At 68.2% G+C, this 12,104-nt stretch overlaps 1 protein-coding gene across 1 annotated transcript; it reads left to right on the top strand.

The window, feature by feature from the left end:
* The first annotated feature begins 1,721 nt into the window (after positions 1 to 1,721).
* NR2F6 (nuclear receptor subfamily 2 group F member 6) lies at positions 1,722 to 11,115 on the top strand. The gene is made up of 4 exons (XM_012755517.3): positions 1,722 to 2,690; positions 5,911 to 6,005; positions 8,885 to 9,445; positions 10,394 to 11,115. The coding sequence occupies exons 1-4, from the start codon at positions 2,413 to 2,415 to the stop codon at positions 10,666 to 10,668; spliced, it is 1,209 nt and encodes a 402-aa protein (XP_012610971.1). The 5' UTR covers positions 1,722 to 2,412; the 3' UTR covers positions 10,669 to 11,115.
* Positions 11,116 to 12,104: the final 989 nt, after the last annotated feature.

Here is a 12,104-nt window from a genome sequence, read left to right as displayed (position 1 = left end):
CTGGGCGGACTGAAACTATTGGAGGTTCTGGGGTCTGTGGTGGTCCTTCTGCCCGTCTCTCGCCCAGCCCCAGGCCCCCTGCTAAGCCCCCTCTGCTAGACCGGGCTCCCCCCTCGCTTCCCTGACCCTCCGCTCCCTTCTACGCCCCCTACTTAATCCCTCCTCTGAGATCCCACCCCAGGCCCCCCTACCGAGGATCCTGGCAGATCCAGGCCAGGGACCTATGTTCCCTGTCCTCACCCCCAAAACCTGGCCACATCCCTGCATGCCCAGCAGCCCCAGAACCAGAAGGCCCTCTCTGCCCACCCAGACCACCCTCCCCCACCCCCCCAGCGGGGCTTACATCGGCCTGTGGGTCCGGCCCTACTCCAGTCAGGCCCCTGGGAAGTCCTTCCTCATGTCTAACCCTCGTCCTTCCTGCTTTCTGCATTTACTGAGGCCTCCTCTGCCTCCCACTCAGCCAGACCTTCCCTGGGGGAGATCAAGGGGCCCAGGGCTAGGTGTGTCTGCTCTCCCTGAACCTGAGTTTCCCTTTAAGTGTTGCATGATCTCCAAGCATCTTCCCACCCCCCCGGGAGGGTGCCCCTCCAGTCTCATAAGGACCGGTGAGCAGGCCGGCATGGCTGTCCTGCCCGGAGCTCTAGAGGCCCGGCCACGAGCCTCCGTGTCCAGCTCTGGGCCCAGGGCTGGGCGGAGGACAGGCTGGGTGGCAGGGCCCGAGGGACTCCAGGGTGAAAGGTCACCCCAAGGGCTGTTTTGCAGCAGGTTAAATGTTAACAGGCCCAGAGCCAGAGGCTCAGGCTTTCCCCGCTCAGGAGGCCAAGACCTTGCATACAAACGGTGCTTAATACATGCTGGCAGGGCCCGGGCCCCAAGTCTGGAGGGTTGGGTGGGACAGTGGTGGGGGCGTTGGAGGCGGGTGGCAGCTGGAAGGCTCCAGGGAGCCTGGAATAGACATCTGCAGTCCAGCTGGCCGCCAGGCCAAGCCCTTTCTGCGGAGCACAGAAAGGAAAGGAAATGAAAGGGGAAGGGGCAGGCCGGCGGGGAGGTGGGCGCCCTGCCCCCAGAGGCCTGCAGTTCTGGCGGGGCCCCTGACCTCGCCGGCCAGCCGGCCTCAGACCACACGTCCCTCCCCCAGACTGCAGGCTCCAGGTGCTCACCCAGGCGGGGGAGGGGGCCTGGCGCGGCGGCTCGGGAAGGGGATGCGAACACAGTCCATCACGCAACCGCGCAGAGAAACGCTCCGCGGTGTGCGCGTCCCGGTCCCGCACAGGGGCGTGCCCCCGGGCGCCACGGGGCCCCGGTCGGAGCCTCAGCCGGGAACGCGTCGGAGGGGGGCGCCCGGAGGGCGGTCGGGCGACGCGGCGTCCCAGGCCAGAGGTGGCGGGGAGGGTTTGGAGAGCCGTGCAGGCGAGGCTGGCGGGAGGGCGCAGGGCGGCCGGGCCCAGCCCCCGCCGCGGCCCGCCGGGGGTTAAGGCTGGAGCGGGCGCGGGCGGGGGCGCGGGGGAGGGGCGGAGGGGGAGGGTCAGGCCGGCGGCCCCGCGCTCCGCCCCCGTCCCTCCCGCCGGCCCGGGCGCCCGGCGCCGCGCGCGGCCACCCATGCCCTTATAAGGGCGGCCGTCGCCGGGCAACGAGCGCCCGCCCCCAGCCCGCGGCGCGCGCCCCTGCCCCCGCCCCCGCCCCCCGCCCGCCGCCCGCCCCGCGGATGGAACGTTGTGTGTCAAACCGGCCGCAGCGCGAGGCCGGCGCGCGGGGTCGGCGGCGGCGGCGAGAGCGAGGCTCGGGCCCAGGCGCAGGCCCAGGCCAGGCGGGCGCGGCCGCGGCGGGGGCGGCTGCTCGGCGGCGCTGGCCGGCGGCTCCGCAGGCCTCGAGCTGCCGCCGCTGGCGCCGGGGGCCCCGGGGGGCGCGGCGACCGGCCCCGGCGCGCGCCCGCCGCCCTTCCCCCGCGCCGCGGGCGGCCGCGCAACTTGCGGCCAAACTTTGCCCCCGGCCCCCCGCGCTCGGATGGCGGCCCGCTAAGTTGGCCGCAGCCCCGGGCCGAGCGGCGGCCAGGCCACAGGGCGCCCCCTGCGCAGCCCGGGCCGGGCCATGGCCCGCGCGCCCCCGCCGGGGCCCCAGGGCGGCGGGGCGCGACTCCTCCGGGCCCCCGGGCCGCGTCTCTAGCGCGCCCCTCCCGGGCCCGGGCCTGGCCCCGCGCACGCGTGGGAAAGTTGGCCTGGAACCGGCCCGACCAGTTCCGCCCGGGCGCGCGGGCCGGCCGCAGGAAGTTGCTGCAAAACTTTTTTGGGGGGTGCAGCCGGTGCCCCCCGCGCGCCGGGCCCGGATGCGCGCCGGGTAGGGTCCCCCGGGCCGAGCGGGGTGCGTGGAGGGAAGAGCGCAGAGGGGGCGCCCCGGCCCCGCTGCCCTGGGGCTATGGCCATGGTGACCGGCGGCTGGGGCGGCCCTGGCGGCGACACAAACGGCGTGGACAAGGCGGGCGGCTACCCGCGCGCCGCCGAGGAGGACTCGGCCTCGCCCCCGGGGGCTGCCAGCGACGCCGAGCCGGGCGACGAGGAGCGGCCGGGGCTGCAGGTGGACTGCGTGGTGTGCGGCGACAAGTCGAGCGGCAAGCACTACGGCGTCTTCACCTGCGAGGGCTGCAAGAGCTTCTTCAAGCGGAGCGTCCGCCGCAACCTCAGCTACACCTGCCGGTGAGCCCCCGCCCGGCCGGCCCGGCGGGCCTCTGACCCTCGCGGTCACCTTGGGCCCGGCGCTGACCTTCCCTGGGCCTCCGCGCCCCTTCTGGGACAGGGGCGCGGCGCCACCGCCCCCAGTTCCCTTCCTGGGGTTGTGTATACAGTCGGCGCTGCGTAGATGCAGGTTCCCCCCGTCAGACAGTCCCTGGCGGCTCTCAGCCCAGTTACTTCTTCCTCCTTCCTCCCTTCTCTCTGGGGAGGGGTCATCTCCGCGCGGGGAGGGGGCAGGGGTGCTGTCGCGAGTGGGGCCCTGGCCCCAGGGCACCCCTTCTCGCCGACCGCGGCGTGCGGGGGTCCCCCCGGGGGAATCGAACGTGGAACTTGGACCGTGGGGCGCGCGCGGCGTCCAGGGCCCATTGTCTGCGGCCGCGCGGATCGATATGGCGCGCCCTTGGGGTCAAAGATCACTTCCAAAGTCGCCCTGGCTCCCGAAGCGGCCGCGGGAAGCAGCCGGGTGGCGCAGGGCGACCTCCTTCGCGGGAGGGGCCCTGGCGTGGCGGGGCGCTGGGCCTGCCGGTCAGCGGGGAGCCCCGCGGGGCGCACCCGGGGGGCCTTGGGGCACCGGAAGCCGCCGCTGGAGGGCCGCCGGGGCCGCCGGGATTGGCCGAACCGCCCGCCCTCGCCCGGGGGTGGGTGCAGGCCCCGCGCTCCCGGAAAATCCCCCGAACTTCGGGTCTCTCGCCCCTGCGCGTGGAATGTTCGCAGGAGCCCCGGGCCGTCCCCAGAGTCCGCTCCAGCAGGGCGTGGCCTCGCTGGCTGGTCTGGTCGGGTGTTGGGGGCGGAAGGCGCCCCGGGGAAAGGGGTTGGGGTTGGGTGTCCAGCCCAGGGGACCTCTTTTCTCACCGCCCCTTAGGGAGTGACAAGTCCCTGCTCTGCGCCCCCCGGGAAACAGGCATGGTCTCTGCAGAGCCAGTATAGACAGTTCCATTTCCCAGATGCACAGAGCTGAGGCCCAGAGGGGTCAGGTGCCGGTCTCCGGGTTTCGCACGGAGGGACACAGCCCGAGTTGGGGCGCAGCAAGGGGAACGGCGGGGCTGTGAAGGGGGCAGCCCAGTCTGGGCTAGGTGTCCCCAGGGACAGCTGGCTAAGGTCACCGGGTAGGGCACCCGAGGCTGGAGTTTGGCCCCGGGTCCCGGGTCAAGGTCTGCCTGGGGTGGCTCTGTGTGGCAGAGCCGGCTGGCTCCCTCCTCCAGCGCTAACTGGGCCACCAGACTTTGGCCTCATTCTTGCTCCTGGAACAACTGCCTGCTTCCTGGCCGTGACTTTGGGGAGGACAAGGGAGGGGGCTCAGGCAGTTTTGGGGGCCCAGGGGCTTCCCCAGGCTGGGGTCCGGGAGCACCAAGCCAGGGGCATTGTTTGGAGCTGGCAGCTGTGAGCCGTGTGACCCATCCTGAGCAGAGTCCCGCGGGGACCCAGCCTCGGGGGTTTGTTGCCAGTTTCCCCAGAGAGGCCCCAGCCCCAAGCCTGTGGGATTTGGGGGTCCCAGGGAGGAAGCAAAGGCCTCTGCTGGGGGTCAGAGAGGGCTGGCCGGAGGAGGGGGGGTGGGGGGGGAGTGGGCCCTGAAACATGAAGGGTCCGGCTGTCAGAGGAGGGCCAAGGGCACTCCAGTGTGTGGCCCTGGCAAACTCTTAGCGGCAGATTGCGGCAGCTGTGTGGTGAGACCGCCCAGGCATGGGAGAAGCCAGAGTCCGATGGGCCTGAAATGCCGGACTGGGGGCAATAGGGAGCCATGGAGGGTATGTGAGTGGGGCAGGGCTGTGAGCAAATTGGACCAGAGGCCAGAAGCCCAGAGGAGGGTGGATTTGGGCCAAGGGGCTGGGCAAAGCATGTACTCTTTAGGTTGGGATAGCAGGAAGAACTGTTTCCCGATCTAGGGGGACAGGTCTGTCCCCGTTCCACAGCTGGGGAAGCGGAGACTGAAAGCTCAGGGCCTCCCCTGAGGTCAGGGCGCCCCCGCCGCACCCCTGCCTGCCTCCCCGACCCGGGCCTGGAGGTTTCCACCCGGCTGCCCTCGGCCCTCCCACCGCCGGACGTCCTGTCCGCCGGGCTTTGTTCTGGCCCTGCCTGAGCCCCTCTGCCCGGCGGGGCCTCTGCCGGGCGCCCCCGCAGGGCCCAGGCACTCCGGGGCCCCCAGAGACCCAACTCGCCCAGCCCCGCTGTTGGGTTGCCCAGCTGGGGCCCGCGATGCAGCGCCTCCCCTTCAGGGCGGGCTCTGATGTCCCCCCCGGCCCCCCCGTTCCAGGTGAGGAAACTGAGGCTCAGTAGGGCAGCCACCACCTGAGGGTCCAGCCGGGGTGTCTGCGGCCGGGATGCGCCTGCTTCATCCCTTTAAGCGTTTGAGGGTGGGTTTTGCTCTGGCGACTGTCTCCGGGTGCCCCGCGGGGACCCCCGTGATGTCTGGCCCAGGCCGCAGGGCCAAGGGGAGGACGTTCTGGGGATATGTGAAGGACAAGGCCTAAGCCTTCCTGCCCGGGGCTGGCCCTGGCGGGGGCGATGGCCTCCCAGGCTGGGGCCACCTGTCCCACCCCCGGAAGAGGCAACGGCAACGCCCGACAGCCGGGCGGAGGAAGTGTCCTGCGCTCGCTTAGGCCTTGGACAGTCTTCCCAGAGGACCGGATATGGCCGTGGGACCTTCAGGGGGGGCGACAGGAGTCCATTCATTCATTCATTCATTCATTCATTGGTGCGGGCCTTGTGCAGCCCCCATACTGGGGCTCCACGCAGATGACTGGCACCTGGCCTGGCCCCTAGTCAATTCAGAAAGCCCAGCTCCCCGACCATGTCCCCACCTGCTTTTACATCCTCCTTGGGACAATGACCTCACTCAGTGACCAAATACAGCGAAACTGTCCAGGCTTCCATATTTTCTCATTTCAAACCTTCCGCTTTGGCTGCACCCTCTCTGCCTGGAATCGCCTCTCCGTTCCCGATGGGGAACTCCTATTCATCCTTCAAAACCCAGTTCCAACACGTGCTCATCTACTTTTCGTCACCACTCACCCCAGTTGTCCTTTCTTCTCTGTAGACCTGCCAGCGGAGCCCCTGTTCCCCTTTGGGGCCACCCGCCCAGTCCGGGGAACCCCACCCCACTGGTGTTTTTCGGGGGCAGCTCATGGGGTGGTTGGGGAGGAAGGTGTGGGTGTCACAGGTCGCCCTGGCCTCTGCCTGTCCCCAGGTCCAACCGTGACTGCCAGATCGACCAGCATCACCGGAACCAGTGTCAGTACTGCCGCCTCAAGAAGTGCTTCCGGGTGGGCATGAGGAAGGAAGGTGAGCGCCCGCCAGGGGAGGCCGCACCCTGAGGCCCGGCCCAGCAGGGCGGGCGGGCGGGCGGCCTCGCCCTTCTGGCCCTGGCTGCCCTCTCTCGGGTCTGGGAGTCCCCGGGGCGGGGCCTGGCGCCTGCTCGCCCCATCGCCGGCGATCCCTGGGTCCCTCGGGCTGGCCGAGGCCGGAGGAATCCAGTTATGGCCCGTGGCCTCCTGGTCGAGGCCGGGGACCGCTGGGGCCCACCTTACCGCTTCTCCAGCCCCCGCCTTTCCCAGAAGCCCCCTCCTCCGCTCCTCCCCGGCCCCGACATCTCGGTGACCTCCTCGTCCCCTCGCCTGGCCGCTGCTTTCCGAACAGGGATATGTGTTTTTATTTGATTTGGTTTCCCTCCACCCTGCGCCGCGGCCGGTGCCCGCCCAAGGCAGGGCCTCTGCCCGAGTGAGTCAAAGGGCAGCCTGCCCTGCCCGCGACCCCGGGCGCCAGGAGCCAGAGCTCGGCCCGGGGACCTGGCTGGACGCGCGTGCCCCGCAGCTGGCCCTGCAGCCCCGCCCGGCGCCCTGAGAACTCAGGTGGAACCCAGAGAGGGCCCCGTGGAGCCCCGGGTTCGGGCTCCGCGTCCCCGCCTGGGCTGGGTCAGGGGCCAGGCCGGCGGTCCCCCCAGCATCTGACCTGAGCCTCTCCTGCTTCGCAGTCGGTTTCTTTCTTGGCAGAGCTCTGTGGGAGAAGCTGCTCAGAGTCTTAGGAGCCGTCTGGTCGCTCCCTTTGGCCCTTTTAAGTTTTGAGATGACCCTCTCGTCGTCCCTCTGCACCCTGGCTTTCGCCAGTGCCTGTCCGTTCCACCTAAGATCCCGAGACAGTCCACAGCAAGGCCTCAGCTCTCCAGAGTCTCGGGGGCGGAGACAGTCACAGTCACAACTCCTGCCCCGAGCGCAGTCCCGCCCCAGGGCCTCTGCACAGGCTGCCCCCTCTGCCCGGAGCGCGCCTTTCCCGACGCCTGCATGGCTCCCTCTTTTACCTCCTTCAAGGTTTGCTTAAACATCACCTCCCGGCCGGGCGCGGAGGCTCACGCCGTCATCCCAGCACTCTGGGAGGCCGAGGCGGGCGGATCACTTGAGGTCAGGAGTTCGAAACCAGCCTGAGCAAGAGCGAGACCCCGTCTCTACTAAAAATAGAAATTAGCTGGACAATTAAAAATGTATAGAAAAAATGCGCCGGGCATGGTGGCGCATGCCTGTAGTCCCAGCTACTCCGGAGGCTGAGGCAGGAGGATCGCTTGAGCCCAGGAGTCTGAGGTTGCTGTGAGCGAGGCTGACGCCACGGCACTCACTCTAGCCTGGGCAACAGAGGGGAGACTCTGTCTCAAAAAAATAAAAATAAAAAGTCACCTCCTCTGAGAGGCCCTCTGGATTGCCCTCCTGTCCGCTTCCCACAGTCCTGAGGGCAGGGCTTTGTCTGTCCCATCCACTGATATGTCCCCACGGCTGACCGGGGCCTGCCACACAGTTGGTGCTCCATGAATGTGGTTCTTGGCTTGAATTATCCGTTTAGCGTCTCCTCCGTGGCAGGTGCCATTTATATAACTGAGCGAGTCATATAGAGTCTCACTTAATTCAGCTATCTGTGTCATCATCATCATCATCCTCTGCATTTTACAGATGAGGAAACTGAGGCACAGATCAGTGAGGCCATGTGTCCAGATCAGAGGGCAACAGAGTAGGGTTAGGGTTTGAACCTTTTCAGCCCGGCCTGGACGATGAGGAGGAAGAGCGGGGAGAGGGTTTGAGGAAGACGGAGCAGCTGCATGTGCAAAGGCCCTGGGGCGCGAGCGTGGCCCGGTGAGGGAGGCATGCTAGTTACTTGCAACCCAGTGAGGGAGAGAGGAAGGAGAAAGTCCCCCCTGGGGGGGGGCCAGGGGGCCACTCTTGGGCCTTGTCCGGCTACTCCCCTCTGACAGTTGACCCTGAGGCTCAAGAATCACTTGCAGCAGGCTTGAACCCCTGCTTCTCCGCCCCTGCGTGTGCCCGGCCCTGGTGTGTGCTCTCTCGGTGGCCGGGTGACCCTGAGTTCACGGAGGGGAAGAGGCAGGGCATGCCGACTCATTAACGCTCACTAATTAGTCTCTCCCTGGCGCCCAGCCCGGGCCGCCTCTCTGGCACAGGCTGGGTAGGCGTGCCGCCAGCTCTCCTTCGTGCCTCAGTTTCCCTTCTCTTGCCCACTTGGTCACTGTGGATATGGGCCAACCCGGCACTGGGGCCTCCCGGCTTCAGAGACAAGGTTACTGGTGGCGGCCAGTGTTTACCGGGGACCCCACTCCGGACAGACACGGTGGCCTCCGCAGGGAGGGGCAGGGACGAGGCCTGCCCTGGGGGGGGGTCACCATCTGGCGGGCCGGTGGGGGCGGGGGAAGCTAGAGGAATGGCCCCATCTCCATACAGAGAGCTGGCGCTGGCGGGCGTTCATCCCTTGCTTTGGGGTCCCAAGTCCTCGGCTGCGTCCTGAGCCCCGGGACCCCCGCGACGGGCTGGGCTTGCGGTGTGGGCGGGGGGTTCAGGCCCGCATGGCGTGGGCCTCGCCCAGTGGCTCGGTGGCCACGGAGACGCTGCTCTGCGCCCGCGGGAGCTGGGGGGGACAGGGGTGGCTGGACGCGGGCGCGGGCTGGGGGCCTCCGGGGAGCCGGGCGGGGCCTGCAGGCTCCAGGCGCGCTCGGTTCCCCTCCTGCGGGGCGCGCGGGGCCCCGGGCGGGCCTGGGGCGGAGGGGCCGAGTGACCCGCGGCTGACTGTTGTCTCCCCTCTCTTCTCCCTCCTTCCCCTCCTGCCTCTCTTCCTGCCCGCCCGCCCGTGCCCGTCTCCCGGCCCTCCCCGCCCGCCCCGCCCTCCCGCAGCGGTGCAGCGCGGCCGCATCCCGCACTCGCTGCCCGGCGCCGCGGCCGCCGCCTCGGGCAGCCCCCCGGGCTCGGCGCTGGCGGCGGCGGGCGGCGACCTGTTCCCGGGGCAGCCGGTGTCGGAGCTGATCGCGCAGCTGCTGCGCGCCGAGCCCTACCCCGCGGCGGCCGGCCGCTTCGGCGCGGGGGGCGGCGCGGCGGGCGCCGTGCTGGGCATCGACAACGTGTGCGAGCTGGCGGCGCGGCTGCTCTTCAGCACGGTGGAGTGGGCGCGCCACGCGCCCTTCTTCCCCGAGCTGCCGGTGGCCGACCAGGTGGCGCTGCTGCGCCTCAGCTGGAGCGAGCTGTTCGTGCTGAACGCGGCGCAGGCGGCGCTGCCGCTGCACACCGCGCCGCTGCTGGCCGCCGCGGGGCTGCACGCCGCGCCCATGGCCGCCGAGCGCGCCGTGGCCTTCATGGACCAGGTGCGCGCCTTCCAGGAGCAGGTGGACAAGCTGGGCCGCCTGCAGGTGGACTCGGCCGAGTACGGCTGCCTCAAGGCCATCGCGCTCTTCACGCCAGGTGCGTGGCCGCAGGGGCGGCGCGGGGCGGGGGGGGGGGTGCGCGCAGAGTGACACCTGGACGCCCACGTCCCCGACCCCAGGGCGCCGCGTGGCTCCGGCCCCGGGTTGCTCTCCCAAGCTGAGGCCCCACCCGCTCGTCCAGGGGCCCCTCGCGCTCAGGGACGCTGATGGCGCGGGAGGGGGCGTCCCTGACACCGGCTCCGGCTCCCCTTGGCCCCCAGACCCCTGACTCAGGGTCCCCAGGGCAACCCTTAGGTGGCCGGGCAGTGGGGGGGCGGGGAGAGAGACTGTCGCGGGGGGCGTGGCTGGAGGCCCCTCCCGCCGAGGGGCGGGGCGGTTACCTTAGTAACCACCCAGCCTCGGTGGCGCTACCGCCGTATTCCAGCTACTGGCGGCGCAGCCGACTTTGCGCCTGGGGCAAGCGTCTGCCCAGCCTGTCCCCTGGGGCTTCCTTCGCCCGCTGGGAAGGCCCCAGACCCCACCAGATGTGCCCATCGGGCCAGGCATGTAGGACCCAGCCCCAGGCCACTCGGACAGGTGGTGGTCATGTGATAAATACGGCTGCGCCATCCTTCTTTTCCCAGACTTTTTCTCTGCCTCCGACCTTCATGGGTCCCCCTGTAGGCGCTTTCTCATCCTCTTACCCCCCAGGTTCCCCGGGCTTCGGGCTGTGCCGTCCTCCCCACGTCCCCTCCCCGGCCCCACCGCCGAAGGCCTCGGTGGGGGCCCCAGCCTCCCTGAAACATGGCTGCCTGCCTGCACCCCTGAGTCGCTGGTCACATGAGGACGGACACGGCCTTGGATAACCCCCACGTGTGTCCCAGGCTCCCATATTCCCCCTCCTGGGGGGCCCCAGCCTTACCCCAGCCCCGAGCGAGCGGTGTCACTTGTGCGCGCCCTGTGTCCTCCTGACACCCTCATGCCGCGCGCGCGCTTGTTCCCCCAGATGCCTGCGGCCTCTCGGACCCGGCCCACGTGGAGAGCCTGCAGGAGAAGGCGCAGGTGGCCCTCACCGAGTACGTGCGCGCCCAGTACCCGTCGCAGCCGCAGCGCTTCGGGCGCCTGCTGCTGCGCCTGCCCGCGCTGCGCGCCGTGCCCGCCTCGCTCATCTCCCAGCTGTTCTTCATGCGCCTGGTGGGCAAGACGCCCATCGAGACGCTCATCCGCGACATGCTGCTGTCGGGAAGCACCTTCAACTGGCCCTACGGCTCGGGCCAGTGACTGCGGCGGGCCGTGCGCCGCGGACCCCGAGGACCGGGTGCCGCGGCTTCGAGGCGCCGCCCAGGGCGCGGGACCCTGGCCTCTCTCCCTCGGACTCCTGCTTTTTTTTAAAGACTGTGAAATGTTTTGTCTTTTCTGTTTTTTAAATGATGACGAAACCAAAAAGAGACGGATCGTCCAGGCGCTGGCTCTCGTCCTTTCCAGAAGCGCCCAGGCCGGGGCGCAGGCGGGGCCGGAGGGGCCGGTGCTGGGACAGCCGCGCCCCCGCGTGGACCTGTGGGCTGGTGGCGCTGGGGGCTTCCCTGGTGTGATGGACCACCGAGGCCTGGCGTCTGGACCGGAAGGGCAGCCGGGCCGGGTGGCGTGTGCCCGGCGCATCCCCTGGGCGTCTGGTCGGACACTGCGTGCGGACGAAATCGAAGCCGATAATAAAGGTGTTTCCTGCCGCCCGGCTTCCCTCCCCGTGTTTCTGAAGAGAGGAGGGCAGCCCACAGCGGGTCCCCACCTCCTGCCATCCGGAATGTCTACACCCTCACTCTCACTTTCCTGACAACAGTCCCACTGTGTGCAACTGGGCGGGTGATGCTTTTGTAGGACGGGTGGGGAAACTGAGGCTGGGGGCAGGGCGGGTTGGCCTGAGGTCAGCCAGTGGGGTCGAGCCCACGGGATGGTGTCTGGGCTCCACTGTCCTTGGGAGGAGCATCTGGGGCTAGTCTTGTCACATGACCTCAGCCCAGCCAATCAGAGCCTTCCGTTGCCCTGGCCACGGTGATCCGAGGTCATGTGACTCAACGCTAGCCAGTTAGATTTACTCAATGGCAAGATTTGGAACTGGAAGGATATAATTAAAGCAAGGCACGAGCTAAGACAGGAAATACCAAGTTTCCCAAGATGCCGTTGGAGCCCCTGGATCAAGCCATACCTGGAAGCCTTGGGTGTTTTTAGTCCCACGAGCCCAGATTTCCCGTTTTGTGCCTGAGCCAATTTGAGTTCAGTTTCTTCTCACGTGTAACTAAAAAAAAAAAAAAAACATCCTGGCCGGCACGACGGCTCACACCTGTCATCCCAGCACTCTGGGAGGCCGAGGTGGGCGGATCACTCAAGGTCAGGAGTTCGAAACCAGCCTGAGCAAGAGCGAGACCCCGTCTCTACTATAAATAGAAATTAATTGGCCAACTAAAAATATATATAGAAAAAATTAGCCGGGCGTGGTGGCGGATGCCTGTAGTCCCAGCTACTCAGGAGGCTGAGGCAGGAGGATCACTTGAGTTTGAGGTTGCTGTGAGCGAGGCTGACGCCACGGCACTCTAGCTCGGGCAACAGAGTGAGACTCTGACTCAAAAAAAGAAATAAATAAAATAAAACAAACCCTGCCTAGAGATCCTGACAAGTCCCTGTCTGGGAACCTCGTCTTCTTCCCTCTGGAGGATGAAGGA

The sequence above is a fragment of the Microcebus murinus genome, chromosome 4, assembly GCF_040939455.1.
Source record: "Microcebus murinus isolate Inina chromosome 4, M.murinus_Inina_mat1.0, whole genome shotgun sequence".
NCBI classification, from domain to species: domain Eukaryota; kingdom Metazoa; phylum Chordata; class Mammalia; order Primates; family Cheirogaleidae; genus Microcebus; species Microcebus murinus.
The sequence above is the reverse complement of the archived record's forward strand: the minus strand, read 5'-3'. Positions and strand labels throughout refer to the sequence as shown.

Bases quoted from the DNA above. Each gene is read 5' to 3' on its own strand.
- NR2F6 (XM_012755517.3), top strand. From the start codon at position 2,413: ATGGCCATGGTGACCGGCGGCTGGGGCGGCCCTGGCGGCGACACAAAC. The intron at 2,691-5,910 runs GTGAGCCCCCGC...GCCTGTCCCCAG, and splicing joins AACCTCAGCTACACCTGCCG to GTCCAACCGTGACTGCCAGA. The intron at 9,446-10,393 runs GTGCGTGGCCGC...TTGTTCCCCCAG, and splicing joins CATCGCGCTCTTCACGCCAG to ATGCCTGCGGCCTCTCGGAC.